Raw genomic sequence first — 19,478 nt, forward strand, 5'->3', positions numbered from 1 at the left:
AGAATATAGGTGAAAAAAAAGTGAATAGGTGTGTATATATCATAACTCGTTTTTTGATTGTGTGTGTTTTTTGATTTTTTATGTGTTAGAGCATGCCACGTTGAATCTTTCACATTCCTACCTCACTTTTATCACATAGTAATTTGTTTGAAGGATCCACTTACTTTTTAGATCTTTAATCATCTACCATTACTATAATCACCATATTCATAGATAAGTACAATGATTAATCATTAATTAAAAAATTATGGGTAGGATGACATTGATGAAAAATGTTGGGTAGCATACTCAATAAGTGTAGACATTCGGAGTAAAAAAAGAAGATAAAGAGGAGTTAAGAAATAATTATAGGTAGGATGAAAAGTTTATAAAAAATATTAGATAGACATATAATAAGTGTCGACATCCGAGTGAGAAAATTTTTATATTAAAAGCTTAACAAGTAAGATAAATTTTATATCAACATTATTATATCATACAGTTAATATATTCTTTTGCTAAAAATCTTGTGAAATGATGTTCAATCCAAATTATCTTGTGTTGCGATTCATTATTTTAATTTAAAAATTATCTGCCAAAATTCTGTCTTAAAAGTGATTTAGTTATAACGACTCTAATATTATGTGTCATGCATAAAACTTATCAGAAATTTATAAATCATGTTATTTATTTTTTAATTTTAATTTAAAAATTGAATACCGTTGACACTTATGCAAGTAACGTGCACTTAATTTAAAATAAAAAAGTGAACCATAACTCTTATAAATTGAAATAAAAGTCTGATTACATTACACTTAATTAATATCCAAGAAAAATGGGTTCGCTTTCAAAAAAAAAAGGTTTTACTAATTTATTTTAATAGTCATCACTTTATGTATGTGTTTACTTTTATAGTTTTGAGAAACCAAAATTACAATTCACTATATAAGTGAGGGTTTTTTTGCCTATAAAAAAAACTATATAAGTGAGGGTTTACATTAAACACCAGTATAATTCAAGCACACCCAGAATGATCTTTATCAATTACTTTACAAACTTACTTAACACATGTACAATTAATTATATAAATAAAATCAATTTTGAAAAAAAGTTCTATGAGTAGTTTCTGAGGCTTTTTATTTCTGAATGGCGTGAAAAAAAAAAAACATTAATTTGAAAAAGGGAGTGAAAAAAAAATTAGCTGTCTGGGGTAGTTTCTGGTTCGCCATGGTGGCTAGTGCATGCCCTCCCCTCTGTTCCCTTGTCTCCCATCATGTCAACTTGTCAGCCATTCGTAAGAATATATTCGAATCCTTGTCTTTGTTCACGGTCAGATCTGCAGGTGCATTGGGAAGGAGAGGAATCTGGCATTCGCGAGAATCAAACCGAATGCCAGACTGAAAAAGCAAGATTCCATGTCATAATTTGTCTCAAACACTGAAAAAGCACTTGAATATATTTGTCCTATTACCATTCGCAAGGATTCTTTCGAATGCTATAAAGTATAAGTCAGAAACTACCCTAGACAGCTAAATATTTTTTTTTTCATCCCCTTTTTCCAATTAATATTATTTATCACATTATTCAGAAAAAAGCCAGTTTCTGAATATCAAAATTAATTTTAAGAAATCGAAGTTGATCAAATACTTTTAGAGTTTTTCCTTACATTTTTTGTACCACACAGGCCTTACTTACTTTAATAAGTAAAAATATTGTGAATGATTTGATACTTAATGCCTAATATAACACCTTACTTTTTCAATGCTCAATTATAAGCTGTTGGAGTCTTTTTTTTAAAAGTTGCTGAGGTTTAAATAAACGAAAAATAAATAAATAAAGTAGGTTCAATTACCTAAACAAGCTTTTTCAGCAAAGGTGTCTGATTGATTTCGAGAGTGGGCTACCTTTAGTGCGATATAGACACAAAGTTCTTCAGTCTTTACTTTAGTTTCATCCTGCGCGTTTTAGATCAATTTATTCATTAAAAAACACCTACCAAAGGCAACATGCTAAATGGCATTGCTTTCTCACAGGACTCTTAACAACAAAACCACTATAAGTATATACATAACCTTTAGGCAACTTTTAAGATGTCGTTTCCTTAACCATATTCATTCTGCATGATGGGGATTGGGGGCATAAGCATAAAACTCAAGATAGTTTCATGGTGTTCGGCTATGAATTATGCCTCGTTTGAAAGAGCTTATTTTTTTAGCACAACCGTTTATGAAACTGTTTGAGAGCTTATATAAATAAATTTTGGCATTGCTATAAGTTGTTGAATTTGTTTCCATAAGCTATTCAGATTTATTGATGAATAAGAGTTTATGCTTTTCCGTAACATAATTTTAGCTTATTTCAATAAGCTTCTCAAATGAGTTTATGAATAAGCGTTTAACTAAGCTTTTTACCCCAAACACACCCTAAGATCATATGTTCCTGTTTTGTGTCCCCTGTCCTACTAGAAAACTTGTGCCAGGTCAAGTAAAGAATGCATGGATATATCAGTTATAACCCTCCATGAATGGCTTTTGAATAATAGAGAATACCAAAGGGCATTAGTTTTAACACCCCTCTTATTAATTCCACACCCTCTTTTATTTTTTAAATTCCTTTAATACCCTCTCTTATAAAGAGATAATCAAAGTGTGATAGTATTTTCACACCTACTAACTGTGAAACGCTTAAAACGAAAGGAAGAAGATAAAGAGAGAATGAACATACTCGATTCACACAATTGTGTTTCACACTCAAGAGTGTGAAACACAATTCTGTTTCACACTCATGATCAGGAGTGTGAATGGACCAACTGTTGAGAATTTTATTTTCAATTTTAAATTTTTTGTTTCTTTAGAATTAGATTTCACACTCAAGTGTGTGAAACATTTTCAAATTTCACACTCAAGAGTGTGAGTTATTGAACTGTTAATAATTTTATTTTTAAAAATAGTTTTTTTGTTTTTTTATATTTTCATTTCACACTCAGGAGTGTGAAAGAACCAACTGTTAAGAATTTTATTTTTAATTTTAAATATTTCGTTTTTTTATAATTAAATTTCACACTCAAGTGTGTGAAACATTTTCAAATTTCATACTCAAGAGTGTGAGTTATTAAATTGTTAATAATTTTATTTTTAAAAATAGTTTTTGGTTTTTTTATATTTTCATTTCACATTCAAGAGTGTGAAATATTTTCAAATTTCACCCTCAAAAGTGTGAAGGAACCAACTGTTAAGAATTTTATTTTTAATTTTAAAAATTTCATTTTTTTTTATAATTAATTTCACATTCAAGAGTGCGAAAAAGACAAGCTTACACCCTAATGTCAAACTTTTCCTTGTATGGTTTGAATTTACCACTCTGCTCACACCCTAATGTCAAACTTTCCTTCCCGTGCAAGGTTCCATAGTCAGACCTTATCATAACAACAACAAAGTCATTGTCCTTCCCCACCAACCGAGCCCAATCAAAGACTTTCATGCCGATTTTGGAATTTCTACAAACAACAAACACGGTTAGCTTATTATTTAATAAAGTCAATCAATTGTATATATCATATTAAGCACATGAGATATGTGAATCTTATCGGTGGTGAAGGTTTTCTGTACAATCTACCATAACAATATGAGATAATGCATTCATGTCATCTATTGCATTCATTAAATCTTCATCCTCCTTCAATATGTGACCCCATTCTTTCATATCATCCACTTCATTATCTACTTTTTTCACATGATCAACCTTGATATGATTCCCTTCAGCCACATTATCGACTTTCTCAATGAGCACATGAGACATGATTAGCTATCCTGAAATGGAAAAGAGTAAGAATAAAAAAGAAAAATTCACAAACAAGTAAATTTCACACTTTTGAGTGTGAACGGAACAACTATTTCCCCCTCCATAGTGTGAACTACAAACCAAATTCACACTCTAAAGTGTGAAATACAAACAACAGTGATAAAATGAAATTTTCACACTTACTTGAGTGTGAAAATGTTTCACATTTTCTAAGTGTGAAACACTTAAAACGAAAGGAAAAAGATGAAGAGGGAATGAACATACCTCGGTTCACACTTACAAAGTATGAAATGTTTTCACATATATTAAGTGTGAAAAATAGCAACGAAGAAAACTATGAGATTAGAGTAAAAGTGAAGGGTGGTGTGACAAACAAAGATGAGGGTAGTGATAAGGTAGGAAAAGGGATATGTTTGGAATGAAATTAAATTTTAAGGGTATTTGAGACATTTTGGTGCATAAAGGAGGGTGGATGATTAATTGAGGGGGGTGTTAAAACTAATGCCCTATAAAACTAATACCAAACAGAAACATAAGACTTCAGTTCCCTATAAAACTCTCTTCTATTATAATGTAAGTTATGTAACTATTAGGCTTCAAGTGTAAATTAGGGATAATTTTATCTGTGCAGAAATTTGTAATATTGTTCTCTTCTGTTTTCTTTGATTCCACTATTTTCAAAGAAACTAAAGTGTACCATTCCACGAGCATTATGTTCCATTCCATTTTGACAATATAAAAAACATGGAACATAAGTTCTATGTCCTGTTTGACCAAATGCTACCTTAGTAGACAAAATACACATGCCTGTAGCTTTTATTACAACACTTAATTATCAATGGCTTCCTTTCATGTAGGCAGACAACCTGAGCCGAACCACAAACAAGAAAGGAGGAACACAGCCATAACCCATATTGCACATACAAAGATCCCTCAAGGTCCTTCTAGAGTTCCTATCTCACTATTTTGTCAGTCAGCAAAATTTATATACACAAGATGACATAGCAAAGAGATTGGGTAATGGAACAACAAAAAAGAACTCGTGATAGGAGTCAGAGGCTGAAAAAATTACAAGTGCTCGTGTGTTGGGTAACAAGCCCAATAGAAAAGGTAGCAGCATACTACTCCTGTCACCAGTGTCAGATTCCTTCATGTTCCACCCCACATCAGAGAAGGTATATAATTATACAGGATAAGGGCAATGTGGCTCACTCAGGTAGTTTCAACCGGTTGAACAGCACAAGAAAACTTTGCTCAGGTACAGCATAAAGGAAACCAAGATCTGCACCTTTCAAGTATTGTCCCATGCCCTAAATATGACAACATCAGAACATAAAAGTGTCTAACAGAAATTGTACCAAAAATAGACTATTAATTGAAACCACTAACCATGCTTGTACATTGAAATATATATATATATATATATATGTGTGTGTGTGTGTGTGTTTAACACATCTGTCTAATAATTTACCCTGCCATTGAGTTGGAGCAATTCTCCGTCAACCCATTTTGGACTTTGAAAACCAAGATCTGCTATTCGTCCCTGGCCTTTATAACTTGCAACCTGTTGGTAAACGAGTGCAGTATTTAAGATCAGTTACATTTTCCAAACAATCCAAAGTCAACAGAATGACCCCTCAAAAAAGAAAACTCAGGCAAAGAAGAAAAGATGCATACCAATAAAAACATATATAAGTCTCAGGAACATCATCAAGTGCATATAAAATTATCCGCAATCAACTAGGAGGAGATTGAACAAAAAGCTTGGTTATTTGCTGCAACCAATTCTATTAATGTATTATGTGATATTACTCTTAATAATTGTCACAATCTAACTATTCCAAGAGTTTGAACTATTAGATAAAGATACATAAATGATTTTTATATTAAATCTCTAACAGCCCCCCTCCCCCCCCCCAAAAACAAAATCCCTTCACGCTTAAAGCATGGACTTAAAAAGGTTCACTTATGCGAAAATCCAATCTTTTTGTTAAAAAAATGAAGGTGAAAATATTCAAATTGTAAACTATTTGGTTATAGAAACTTTGATATCACGTTATGAACCAACTATTCTAAAAGCTTAAACTAGTAAGTCAGTATACACAAAAGGTTATATTATAATATTACCTATAAGTATCGAGTGCCAATGAAATAGTCAAATAGCGTTATTTAAAACTACAATAATGAGAAGCAATTCAACTCTCTCACATTTAAAGTTCATATTTATTTGAATACTAAAGAACATTAAGCGGGACAGTAGGTGCAGGGTTATAACATATAAGAATAAGATTGTCTGAAACAAGTCCACAGGTGCAGGTGCTGGAGTGAAAATTGCAAATAAGAATGCACCCTACAAAAATGTACATATCCTACACATACACACACGAGAGAAAAAATTACCACTCCTAATTCATCAGGGAACATCCCACGGTTGGCGTTGCGGTTGACTCTACCAATTTTAGCCCGGAATGTCACCTATGCACAAAAGAAAAAGAAAATTGCTTGCCTATCAGAATCACACAAAAAACTTGATAGAAGTACATAATACAATATGACAACAATGATCAGGATATACAAATTTTATAAACCTGGCCAGCAGGAACATTAGGATCCCCAGTCAACTTCACTGCCTCTACATATTCAAAGAATTCCACATCTTTAGGGTTGTTTTCGTTGTCTACATCATTCCAATGTCCAAATTTTCTCTTCAATTGCACTATTTCAATGCCATGAGGACCAAATGCACCAACATAGAGTCCTGCATTTAAACCAACACAGTCCATTCTCTAAGCTATTATGTTACTCAAATAACAAAGAACATCATTGACACAAGGACTAGAAACGTTACCATCGAAAGGATCAAAATCCCCTCTTGAACTGGTAATCCGGCTAAAACATGTATCCTCTGTTAATCTACTTTTTTTCTGTGCTTGACTAACAGCAAGTTTGAGAATTTCACGTATACTTTTGGAAACCTAAGTGAAGCATTAGTCAGTTCATTGACAAGAAAAGTACTCAGGTTATAGTTATATATGCACAGGAACAGAGTCCATGGTAATGACATTGAATTAGAGTTAAAATGTTAACAATCATGGTAGACTATATAGTGAACTATATCAATATTAATTAGATTACAAAAATCAACAGTAATTTTGATATAGATTGTGACCATGTAGTTAGCTAGCGATAAAGCAGACTAAAAACTAATGATGCTTTTGTTGCTGTAGATAACAAAAATCAGTAACTGCTTATTAGATTAGAGATTAGTTTTTCTCATCCGAGGTTACTCCTTGATTGTAAATCAACCAATAAATTGAACAATACATGTGCAGCCTAGACAATTTCTTTGAAAATTCTATCTTTCAACAGTTACCACCTCCATCCTTTGGGGAAAAGAAAATCATTTTCTATGGATGCATTTGTCAATGATAACCATGATAGTAAATTACGACAGTTTTGAAATAAAAATTTCTACATTCGTTATACATTTCAATTGGAAAATTATATCTTCCTGCAGCAAATAAAGTATCATTTATTCAGTACTACACTTACATCTTTAAATAGTAGACCAAAAGTCAATAAAATAAATGAGTAAGTTACAATAAATCTCTCTTGAGGTTTACAAAACATACACGACATTCCTCTAGTTTCATATTACTGAGTGTTTGGGGTGGTTAGTGAAATACATTAAAAAAATCTAGCCAAATGATTTTATCACAAATAAAAACCATAGTAGGATCATCACAATCATAACAGGCATTTCTTAATTCTTACTATTTGTAAGACCTAACAGAACAACAGAAATAAATGTATATTTCCTTCAATAATGATTTAGATAGTACATATTCCAATCTCACCTTAGAGGAGACTTTGTCAGAATTCCAAAATGCCTTAGCAACTTCTGGAGGCATAAGCTCTGAAATTCCTTGTGCTGCTAGAGCTGCCACTTTAATATTGGCAACTTTATCTTCTCTTCTATCATAACCTAGACTTCTTCGAGGAATATGAAAGAGGAAAGAATCCCTTTCCATATCCTTTATTTCAGCTGGGAGGCGTATAAATTCATCCTTAGGAGCAGCATCTTCAGTGTTGTGTACAACCCCGCCAATAAACAGCTTCATATCCAAATCCTTATCTTCTGCTGAGGCATCACCATCTCCCTCTAGAGTGACCCCATCAGGTAGATCCAGATTACTAACTTCCTCTTCAGGATTCTCACTGGAGCTTGTTTTATTACTCTCTTCCTCCATCAATTGCTTTATAGAATCACTGTCCTCTGCTGCTTCCTCTTCAACATTAATATTCATAACTTTGACTTTCATTCCTGGAATTTTTTCTTTAAGAAAATTTATCACACTTTTAATGCCCTCCTCAGTTGGACCCTCGCTGTTGCTGTTTTTCTCATCATTTCTTTCAGCCTTCTCTTCATGTTCCTGCACCTCAACTGAAGATGCATTCTCGACCTCGGGTGTGGATGGGCTTTTAGCAGGTATAGATGGGGGTTTACTCAATGAATTTCCTTTGGTTCGTCTCAAATACACTACCTATTAATTGTTGCCAAATTGAATCATAAGCATTAACTTATACTACATAAGTCAACAATTCAGAATCTGTCGAGTATCAAAGGATAGAGACTCGCAGTAAAGACATGTCAACTAATCAAAAAGAAAAAAGCTCCAATTTTTACTTCAATATAATGTACGAATTCAATATTTCATTTCATGTTTAGATATTACTCATACAAGTTTCTTCTTTCAGATTGACATAATTCAAAATCATCAATGACCAACAAATCAAAATTTGAGTTAAGACTCTATTTTCCCTTAGTGTATTGGTAACTCTCAAACAGAAATGCATCATTTAGTTAGAAAATCTGAATATTACCTGCATATGATATGATTCGTCAGAACTTTTTACCACGTAGATTTCAAATATTGGTCTCCCAGAAGATGCTGTCAGCAACTGTCTGTAGCAAACAGGAGTAAGCAGTGCTCCCCAATAATCAGTGGGAAAAATAGAGATTAGAAAGAGCATACCTTGGACTGTAGCTCTTGGCAATGAATCTACCCATACCAGGACTTATATGAATTATTCTACCAAAGGGGTCCTCTGAATCTTTTGAGCACCCCACCCACCAACCCACCTGTATAAAAGGTAAAAATGGTCAATGGACAGGACACTAAGGGGGCTTGATTCACAAAAAAATATGCTGAAAAATTGAAGATACAGACCAAGAAATTGAATTTCAATTATTTGTGGAAACATATCAATTAGCAGAACCTTTCTTTTGCTTGTTCGTCTGTATAATCTGAGTTTTTAATAGTCTTTTTTCTTATCCAATTTCCGAACATAAAAAAGATTTACTTGAATCCAAAATATCAAAACAAAAGAACGAGGGTTGTTCCATTATTTTTCCAAAAAAAGGGGGAAATCCACACGTCTTTGAAACAGTTTATTATTAGTACCATAATCAACACTATTAGAATTTAGGTTAGGCTTAACTCTACCTCAAAAACTAGCTTGAAGGTGAGGGTTGCTCTACCATTTATATAGACTTATTTGACGATATCCCTAGTCAATGTAGGACTTCTCAACACACCCCCTCACGCCCAGGTCTGGACATCTAGAATGTGGAATTTTTGTAGGAATGAATCATCTGCAGGTGGTGTGGCCCAATGAATTCATCAATAACAATAGTAACAGAATTATGTTATTCACTCTCTCTCTCTCTCTCTCTCTCTCTCTCTCTTAACTGTTTTCTCTCTCCATCTCACACACTCTGATTCTGTTAAACACAAATCATAACCACCATTTGAATTATACTACAGTTCTGTTTTCAAGATGGGGTCTCTTTATCTTTCCAGGCAACTGCATAAATTTACTAACACAAGCTTGTCTGTTTATCTAGTACACTACTTATTCTGGAGTCACTATCCTATTACATAACCTTCATTGACTTTTTTTCTTAGCTATAATATGTTGAATGAAGACAATTTCCAAATTTTATCCAAACATATATCTCTTATTTACTCCTTCACAAAAACAATTTTAAAATACCCATCTTTTTTTACATAAAAATCAAAAGTTAGGCTGCACTAGTGAGTGAAAAAGCTTTTGGCAGGTTTGCTCCCTCCATATCGCTCCCATAACTTTTCCAAAACACAGTTTCTCCATTCTATCCCAAGCAGACAAAGTAAACTGTTATTTTAAGCACTGGATATTTTAGTCATCTTCTCCAATGAATGTATGTAAGCTTGGTGAGCCATGTTAAATATGAGTTCAATTGTGCAGTTATTAACTTATTACGATATTATTATTTGGGATTTTCCCAAACCAATTAGATTAGAAGAACATTTATAAAAACTGCATCTTCAAAGGTAAAAATATATAAAATGAAGCTGCAATTCTGCAAATGTGAGAATAAAAAACTGCCAGAGAAATGCTTTTGAATAACGGGTAGCAAAAAGTAGCAACCAAGAAAGGTTACGTACCAGTCCACTTCCAGTGTATCTACATAACTTTGATGCATCATGGTAGCGCTCGTCATCTATGGCATTCTGCAACATACAAAAACACAGATTATTATTGACCAAACCATAAGTAGGAAAACTGAGAAACTGAGTAGTTTCAGCTTTTCTTATGGAAAATCACTTTAATTTTAAAAATATCACCTACAAATTTTGTGTGTGTGTTTATTTAAACTTCACTGATACTATATTATTCTGAGCTTCTAGGAAAAAAGTTGAAATTACTAAGTATAGCTCCTTTCTAAAATAAAAAAAGCACTTTTTAATTTGTATCATAACTATCATATATTCAGACAGAATCTGCTCTTACCTTCAACTGAGACATAATTTCAGCAACACTGTCCTTGGATGTTGCTTCTGCTATGGCCCTCTTCAACTTCACTGCTTCTTGGAAATCTTCCTTTTCAATAGCTTCTTCAAGTTGAAACTGAAAAGCACAGATTACAAACCATATAATCAATATAAGCATGAACTATCTACACATAAACCACCCCACCCTCTTGGAAAAAAAAAACACTGAAACCCTGCAACAAATTTCCCATTGCATAACACTTGTCAATTCTACAAACAACATATACCCCAGCTAAAAATGATAACTTTTTCCTATATGGGAACATTTTCCCCCCAAAATTAGCTGAAAAAAAACTTACTTTTATTAAAAATACCAATAAAGAATGTAAAGAGCAAAAGGGTACCTTGAGAACAGAGGCGAAGCTCTCAGCCTGTTCAATTTCAGAGAAATGGCAGCACCATCGGTTCCAATCCCAGTTGACAGTGGCATCGTTGGAATCTGGGGTGCAGCGGCAACAGTGGAGTGGGAGGGTGCGGTTCCTTCTGAAGAAGATTGAAGGGGTGGGTTGAAGAGGGTTGGGCCAACCCAGAAGAGAGGTTGGTGGTGGCTTCTTTGGGTGGAAATCGAAGGAAGAAGAAGAAGAAGGGGTTCTGAGCTGGGAAGAGACAGAGATGGATTGAGACACACCCACCATGACCACCATGGTTGTGTTTGGAAGAAGAAGAAGAAGAAGAAGATGATGATGATGAAATTGAAGATTGATACCCCCACAGTTCTCGTGTGCTGTCGGATAAAAGGTTCGTGTTGGCAGTGAGACAAAATTTTCAGCAATTTAGAGTTTAGACCAATTTCACAAGGAAATATTTATGTGATTTAATTTTTTAAAAATTTTATAAGTTTGGAATTGCTTAAAAAGTGAATTGATTAAATTTTGTTTTGTTATTTATATGTTTATTAGGTGAATAAAATATTGCTAATGAGGGGGTTGAGTATGTTAAAGAAGTAAATTAAACAAATTATTTATTATTTCAATTTTTTAATAACTATACAAAATATGTTTTACACGAATATCCAATTAAGTTGTATTATTACATCACGTCATAATTAAACTAAAATTGAAAATATTAAATAGGCAAGATGATAAGATATAGGGTAAAACTTACCTCCAGTTGCTTATATTCAGTTTGTCATGTTTTCCAATAAAATATTGCCACCTGTATAATTTTATAATAATGAGTAACGGAGTTAGATTGTGGTTAACTTTTTCTTTTTACCTGTGCATTATTGTTCCCAATTCATTGTTCGTGGCTCTACAGCAAGTGTTACAATAATGGTTGAGTCCCCAATTTTTCTCACCATCCCACCTTGTTTTTTCACCATTCTCTGTTTTCCTCTCCATTTGCACAATGCCATGACCCACTGCGTTTCTATCGCTCGAAAATGACAAGATTATTGATAATGATACAGCTCATTTGATATGGGTTACAAAGGCTCCAAGGAGGAGGGCTTCCCTGTGGTGTCTTTGTGCAGGGAGCAAAAGTGGTTCCTAAATCCTAAGAGCCTCGTCGGAGGAGTGCTACGCCCTCACCGCAACCTAAGACATCTCTTACTTCGAGTTCCTCAAAGACATCGGTGACGCCCTTTGGGTTTCCACCGTCTTCTTCGTTGCCGGATCCTCCTCCGACAACACCTTCGTCGCCGACAGTCTCCCCTTAGGATCTTGGGTGTGTGCGAAAGCCAAGGTGTGGATGGTGGCTCATGGGTGAAATTGAATTTTGATGCTTTGTGAGCTAGGTCAGTCAAGGCATAATGGTTCCATCTAAAAGATAACTTCCGTTTAGTATTATGTTAATTGTAGTTATTTAATATCCACATGGCAAAATTTAATTGGAAAACAGGATAAACTTGAGATAAGCAACTGTAGGTAAGTTTTTCCCTAAGATATATTTGAATGTTTCTCAATGTTCATGTTTCTAGTGAGAGCGATAGTTTTTCGGGGAAAAGATGGAATTATCTAGCTCAGAGCTTGTGGATTAAAGTATTGTTTCACACAAGAAAAACTTGTCTGCTCTAGACTTGTTTGTAAAAGATTAAATCTGTAAAAATTGTTGTGTGTGCGTGTCAAAGTTAAATCTGCAAAGGGTGCAGTACAAGATGTAGAAACACTAGGATCGATCTTGAGGACTCGGTCAATTGATAAAAGCAGTAGAGCAGAACACAGTAACAAGGGGGTTGGTTGATTGTTTGTCTGCAGGAAAGCATCAATCCTCAGGTTTTATTCATTTAAGTGTAGCAAACCGTTCTTGGTCACAAAAGATTAATTTTACTTTCTATTAAAGTCTTTGAGTCGAACCTCCTAAGTTGGAAGATCCAAATTCTATAATGTACAATCGTCCAGAATTTGATTTGTTCAAGTTAAAAAGGAGTCATCGCTCCCTCAAAGTAAGAGAACAATCTTCTTCCTAGAATCCCCAAAGCTAACAACCTATCATTGGTAGAGATTTTCGTTCTTAAGAAAATATAATCCACAATCGCTTCATCGTTTCATCAATCAGTTAAAGAATCCTTGACTGATCCCAACTCGCTTAAATGAATAATTTAAACATAATATAATTTCGAATTTAACCAGTCATGAACCAAAAGAAAATGAAACGCACGAAGTAAAAGAACGTAAATCAATTTAAATAAAAAGATGAAATATTTATTATTAAGAGCAAGACCTCAGGTTTGCATACAAATGAAGATTAAAACCCTAGGATTGACTAAGGAGTTTAGCAACCCATGAATTTGGGTGAAAACTCAAAACAATTATAAGAAACGAAAGCAATCGAAACTATGCGAAATAAGGATTGTAGAAAACAAGTGTTAAGCATCAAAAGAATCTAGAGAGACTTGACTTAGCCTAAGAATATGGTATTAATAGGGGAAACCAACAGAAAATTATCAGTTAGCTTCAGACACTTATCTCATCTGCCCTTCTTCAACACTTCACAAGTCCAAGCCCAAAGGAGTAAGCAGCCCAGTATTCAGTTGACCCAATTTATCAGTTAGCTTCAGACTCTCGCGGGACCCAATTAAAAATCGATTGTTCTCAATAGTTCTTCATGAACGTTGTAGCTCTTTAAATTAGCTTTGCGAAACTTCAAATAGATCCCAATTTGGAATTCTATAGCCCAAGTTATGATCATTTTGGCCCAACCCGTTCAAACTCACAGGTTCCAGCAACAACAAGCTTGCAACTAGATTTTGCCTTTTTGAGAACAATCAAGTAGTGGAGCTCAACATAAAAGTTTGGGATATTTCTTCTAGCTTTCCAATGACACATCAATTGTCTCATTCTGATCACTATAGATCCATATTTAACCTGTTATAGTGAAAAAGGGTCATGGAAGCAAAAAAATGAAGAGTTAACATTTTTCCATTAAAAACTCAAATAAGTGTACGAAGTCAGAACTAAGCTAAGTCATCATAATAATTCTTAAAATCAACGTGATTAAGTTTAGCATATCACAAATAATGTGTTGATCGCTCACAAATAATGAAGGTCGCATGGTCTTTATTATGCGGAGACATATAAATATAGTATGATGATGTAGAAGTTTACAGGTTTCGCTGGTTTACAAAATATTTTTGCGGTGGGTTGTGCGGGCTCTGGAAGAAGCAATGTTAAGTCTTAACGATGGGTGTAACACTCCAACTATCAGGGGTCAGAATTAGTAATCTGCCAAAGTAAATATGCAATGATTTCCAAAATGGTTCATAAGAAGCGAGTATATATTTTTTCTTTTCAAAGCATTTCCAAAACATGTCATGCATACTCCCAATTACATATAGATTTACGTCCAGCCTTGAACAATTCAAGTACCCGAAGGTAAGAACGAATGAACACAACATACAAAACCTAACAAATAGAATGAGATTCAACAAATAATCTATTATGCAATGACACCATAAATTCGACATACTCCCTACGATTTCCACATTGAGGAACCGTAGGAAAGCAATGCACCAGAACTTACCCGAAACCTCAAATATAAATTCATGAAATCATGATGCAAGCTTTAACCAATAATGATAAGCTCTATATCCCAAGACTCTAGCCTTACACCCGACACTACTCTTCGAGTCTTCCACTGTTCTTCAAGTTCTCATCTCTGACTCGTACATAGGTTAAGCTTCATTGAAGGTTCTTCATCACCTAATAGCGTTAAGCTCTCAAACAACAAGTAGCAAACAGAAAGGGTTAACTCCATGGAATCACTTCACATAAGAGAGAAAAACATGTTTTATTCGAATTTAATACATGACATGGTAAGTAAGCTACCAACTTAATTCAAGATAGATAACAACACATCCAACAACATAGAATCAAATCAGATATCAACAAAATCAAATGTTAGTGCCCTATAATGCAACTATATGTTACTACCAAGATGGATCGATCAATAGCGTCTCGCAAGACGGGACGATCACGGGAGACAAACACCACCACATCGCCACTTCGAGCAATTCAAGACATTCCGAACAATGAGACAATCTCATAGGACAAATAACCATCACATTTCCACTTCAAGCTCAAGCCTTATATGCCAAAGTTAGTAAACAACATCCCGTGACTTCAATAGTCACTCGATCAACAATTCCAAATCCAATAATCAAGTGAGAATAATCACATGTTATTTCAAATTTCAACAAGCATAAGTCTTATTAAGTATGCTTAAAAACTCATCAAAACAGTATTAACAACAAATAGATTCTCATAGAATTCACTTCAAGCAAGTTATTGAGAAATTCATGCCATATACACAATAAGGAAATCAGGTAAACTAGCTATATTCCTTAAAAATTAGCAAGTATACAATAGAGTAGAGCATGCCAAATTCATAATCAAACGACAATCAAACTAAAACACCTTCATCTCAAACGCAAACAATTCAATTAAAGCATGAAAGACTCAAATGACACTTCTATACTGAGTTACCCTTACCTCTGGGGTGTCCTCCTCTGTTCTACAGCTTCACAGTTTGTTTCGAGTCTTCTCTTCCCAACTCAGCTCGATCCAAACCTTAAGCAAAATACCATTACTTAGTTACTAAGAAACAAAACGATCTAATAAACCTAACCGAAGTCGGAAAAAGCTTTCTAAGCCTTAGAGTTTGACACATAAGTACGAATGAAAGAGTTTTCGAGAAAAAAGATTTTCTCCCCCACCCCTAAGGAGCTCACGACCACCTAAGCAAAATAGTGTTTCCCAAACTTTTTCTTCGATCTAATTTAATTCCTAGGCATTCTTAGTGATATCTAGGGTAGGAAAACACTTAGTAAAATTACGGGACATACAACATGAATAAGGGCTTTTTGGTCCACTTTAAAAGCTCAAAAACTCAAAGTTGGTATTTTTTTAAATAGGTTTTGAATAGATTTAAGGCTTAATACATCAGAAGGCCCCTGAAATTGTAAAGGGAATCAGTTTCAGGACCTGGAAAATTTTTACATCAAATTGGGTCCCTAATAAATTTTTTTTAATTCAATTAAGGCCAAAGTGTGCCACACTTCAATTTTGTCCTAGACATCAATTCTGTTCTGGGAATGAACATTGAGGGAAGGTATAGTACTTAAGGGTAGAGAGATTGTGCTAGAGAGAGAGTAAGAGAGAGAATGCTGAATTTCATGTGTTATTTTATCAAATGAGGCAAAAGTCCCTTCCAATTGATAACTACCTCCTATTTATAGAGCTTGGGTACTACCTATTGGGTCAATTGGGCCTCCGAGATCAAGGCCCATCTGAAGGCCAGGGCCCCGCCTCAGGGCGGGATACATGCTGGGCGTTGCCCCTCTAGGGGCTCGCCCAGTCCACAAGACACCGAGCTCGAGGTACGAGAGCTAAGGGTGTCTTTCAAATGCTGTTACATGTCTTATCGTACACCGGAATCTACACTGCCAACATGGCTTGAGAAAAGAGAAGTTAACTATATCGCCAACATGGCGTGAGCAAAAGGAAACTAGCATTTTCAGTTACCCAGTCCACTGACTTGACGAGCAAACCGAGCTGGCAAGTCCACAAGTCCGCAAGCGGCGAGAACGACTACTTTGTATTGGTGATAAGTTGGAGCAGGTGTATGATCGCTCGCCGGCGGGAAAGGTGGCAGGCATGGGTCATGTGCCGATCATTCAATCATTGACTGGCGGTGACCCCGGCGAGCGACTGAACCTCGTTGTTGGTGTCAATCGTCAGGCGATGGCGTTTGATCCTTATAGTGGCGAGGCTTTCCGCGCTTTCCCTTATTTTAAAACCCTTTCAAATTTCAATCTGCCTCACGTGGCTGCCCCACGTGATGTGTTGGTTACATCAATTTCCCTCTTTCTCCGGAACCGTCACTTCACCTTTCATAACCGTCCCATCGTGCGCAGTAACTCCCCTTTGCACGCGACCCACCTCCCCAAAACCATCATGACTTCCAACCTTCCACACGCGTCCAACACGCGTCACCCTTCCAGCTTCTCCCTTTCTCCTATAAAAACCCTTCTTCCCCACTGTCATCCCTTTCCGAGACCCCTCTTTACTTCCCTAATCGCTTACCAAACTCCTTCTGCCCACTTCCGCTCCGGAGCCGTCGCTTATCACCCTTTCCGCTACCCACTCTTCACATCCTACTCCGGTGAGTCCCACTGTCCTTATCTTTACATCGCACACATACTGATCTTTTCCTTTCTTTCACTTCACTGTCTTCTAAAAATGGCTTCAAACCCTACCTCCCCTAATCACTCTTCTTCCTCCTCCGAAAGCGACCCTGACTCCACCGCTGCCGGCGGCCTCCGTTTAGAGGTTCCAGAGATCCCAGCTTACCGACTAAAAACCTACGCCACTCTGCCCCTTCCAGTCCAAGTAGCCCCCAAACACGAGGCTATAGATCAACCTTCCATCTTCCAAGACAGCGATCCCATTGTGCAATTCGTGAACTCCCTGGGTGGCTTGTCCAATGACGATGAGTTTAACGCCAAACTCAGGATCTGGGTTTGCAGTCCCGGGGATCGCCCCTGGCTTCACAAGCCAGACGGCGACGTAAAGAGATCCCATTTCTTCTTTGCGTACGAATACATGTTTAGCGAGCTTGGAATCAGGCTTCCTTTCTCGCCCTTTGTCCAAACCGTCCTCCGCGACATCAACGCGGCTCCCTGTCAACTCCACCCTAACGCCTGGGCTTTCATTCGATGTTTTGAAATCCTAAGCGCCGCTGTCGGCATCGCCCCATCCCCCACCAGTTTCTTCTACCTTTACGACGTCGACCCCAAGTCCATCAAAAACAAAGGATGGATTTCCTTGAAGGCCCGAGCCGGCCGGAAGTGTTTGCATCCTCACAAAAGTAACGCGAAGTCCTCCTTCGCACGAAAGTACTTCCGTGTGGCGGTTCATCCCGCCTACCCAGAGGCATTCACCCTCAGAGACGGGACCGCCCTCTTTCCTCTTTATTGGACGGAGAAGCCCAACGGGATCACCGATCCTTCAGAGGAATCCTTGTCCGCCAACGATAAAGCCTTTCTTAATCTCCTTGCCCCACTTCCCATCCTTGACTGCACAACAGTCCTTGAGGGCGCTGACCTCTCAAGAACTCCCAAATACTTAGGTTGCCCATAGCTCACTTTTATTATTGACATTTCCTTTCTCGACTCCTATGTTGTCACTGATCGTTTTTTTTTTATTGTTACAGAAGATATGAATTTCACGAACGCCGAGCTCCTGAAGGCCCGCGAGAGGAGAATGGCTCGCTTTTCCCCAAAATTCAACACTGAGGGCGACGCGAAAAAACGGGGCGGTGCTGAGAACCAAGCCGAGAGCACCAAAGCTCCCAAGAGGAGAAGATTGGCCAAAACCTCCTCCGGCGCCGGCACATCCAACCCTGGCGCTCAGCCCACCACTGCTGCTGCGCCTAAAGGCAAAAATGTCGCTGAAGCCTCCGTCGCCGCAGCTACCGAGCCAACCGCCGTACCAGCTTCTACTCCTGCCTCCGCCGGTGCGACCGCTGCTGTTGCCGCTGAGTCCTCTGTTGGCGCCACAGCCGCCTCCGCCGGCGTTAACGCCACAAAAGCTGCTGCGTCTTCCGACACTCCTATTGGAGAGAAGGAAAAAGAAAATGAAACCCCAAAGTCTCCCCCTCGCCAAGAGGCGCCTCCTAGCCCGCCCTCAACACGTGATGCGGGCTCCATGCCTTCCCCGCCTCATCAAGGGGAAAAATCCTGTCCTGGCGCTGCCACTACCTCTGAAGCGGCTCAAATTGAACAAGCCCCTGCTCCCGAGGTCGGTTCTTCAAGCTATTATAATATGCTCCCCAACGCCATTGAACCCTCAGAATTCTTACTTGCTGGTCTCAACCGTGACGTCATAGAAAAAGAAGTTTTGAGTCGGGGCCTGAATGACACCAAGGAGGAGACTCTTGCTTGCCTCCTACGCGCTGGGTGCATCTTTGCTCACACGTTTGAGAAGCTCAATGCCGCCAACGTTGAAGCTGAGCGGTTGAAGGCCGAAAGTGCGAAGCATCAAGAAGCCGCCGCCGCTTGGGAAAAGCGTTTCGACAAACTGGCGACGCAGGCAGGAAAAGACAAAGTCTATGCCGACAAGATGATTGGCACGGCGGGGATTAAAATCGGCGAGCTGGAGGATCAGCTGGCGCTGATGAAGGAAGAAGCAGATGAGCTTGATGCAAGCCTTCAAGCTTGCAAGAAGGAAAAAGAGCAAGCTGAGAAGGACTTGATCGCCCGAGGCGAGGCGCTGATTGCTAAGGAGTCAGAGCTTGCCATACTGCGCGCTGAGCTGGAGTTAGTGAAAAAGGCGTTGGCGGAGCAAGAGAAAAAATCTGCGGAGTCCTTGGCCTTGGCGAAAT

The 19,478-nt window shown here is 37.2% G+C and overlaps 1 protein-coding gene across 1 annotated transcript; it reads right to left on the minus strand.

Moving 5' to 3' along the window:
- Positions 1-4,569: 4,569 nt before the first annotated feature.
- Positions 4,570-12,388, minus strand: LOC130734529 (protein EXECUTER 2, chloroplastic). The gene is made up of 12 exons (XM_057586981.1): positions 11,763-12,388; positions 11,003-11,382; positions 10,618-10,734; positions 10,272-10,337; positions 8,817-8,923; positions 8,665-8,746; positions 7,638-8,324; positions 6,629-6,755; positions 6,369-6,538; positions 6,181-6,255; positions 5,252-5,344; positions 4,570-5,090 (listed from the first exon to the last, which is right to left on the minus strand). The coding sequence occupies exons 2-12, from the start codon at positions 11,300-11,302 to the stop codon at positions 4,989-4,991; spliced, it is 1,926 nt and encodes a 641-aa protein (XP_057442964.1). The 5' UTR covers positions 11,303-11,382; positions 11,763-12,388; the 3' UTR covers positions 4,570-4,988.
- Between the last annotated feature and the right edge of the window lie 7,090 nt (positions 12,389-19,478).

The sequence above is a fragment of the Lotus japonicus genome, chromosome 1, assembly GCF_012489685.1.
Source record: "Lotus japonicus ecotype B-129 chromosome 1, LjGifu_v1.2".
In the NCBI taxonomy this organism is placed as follows: Eukaryota; Viridiplantae; Streptophyta; class Magnoliopsida; order Fabales; family Fabaceae; genus Lotus; species Lotus japonicus.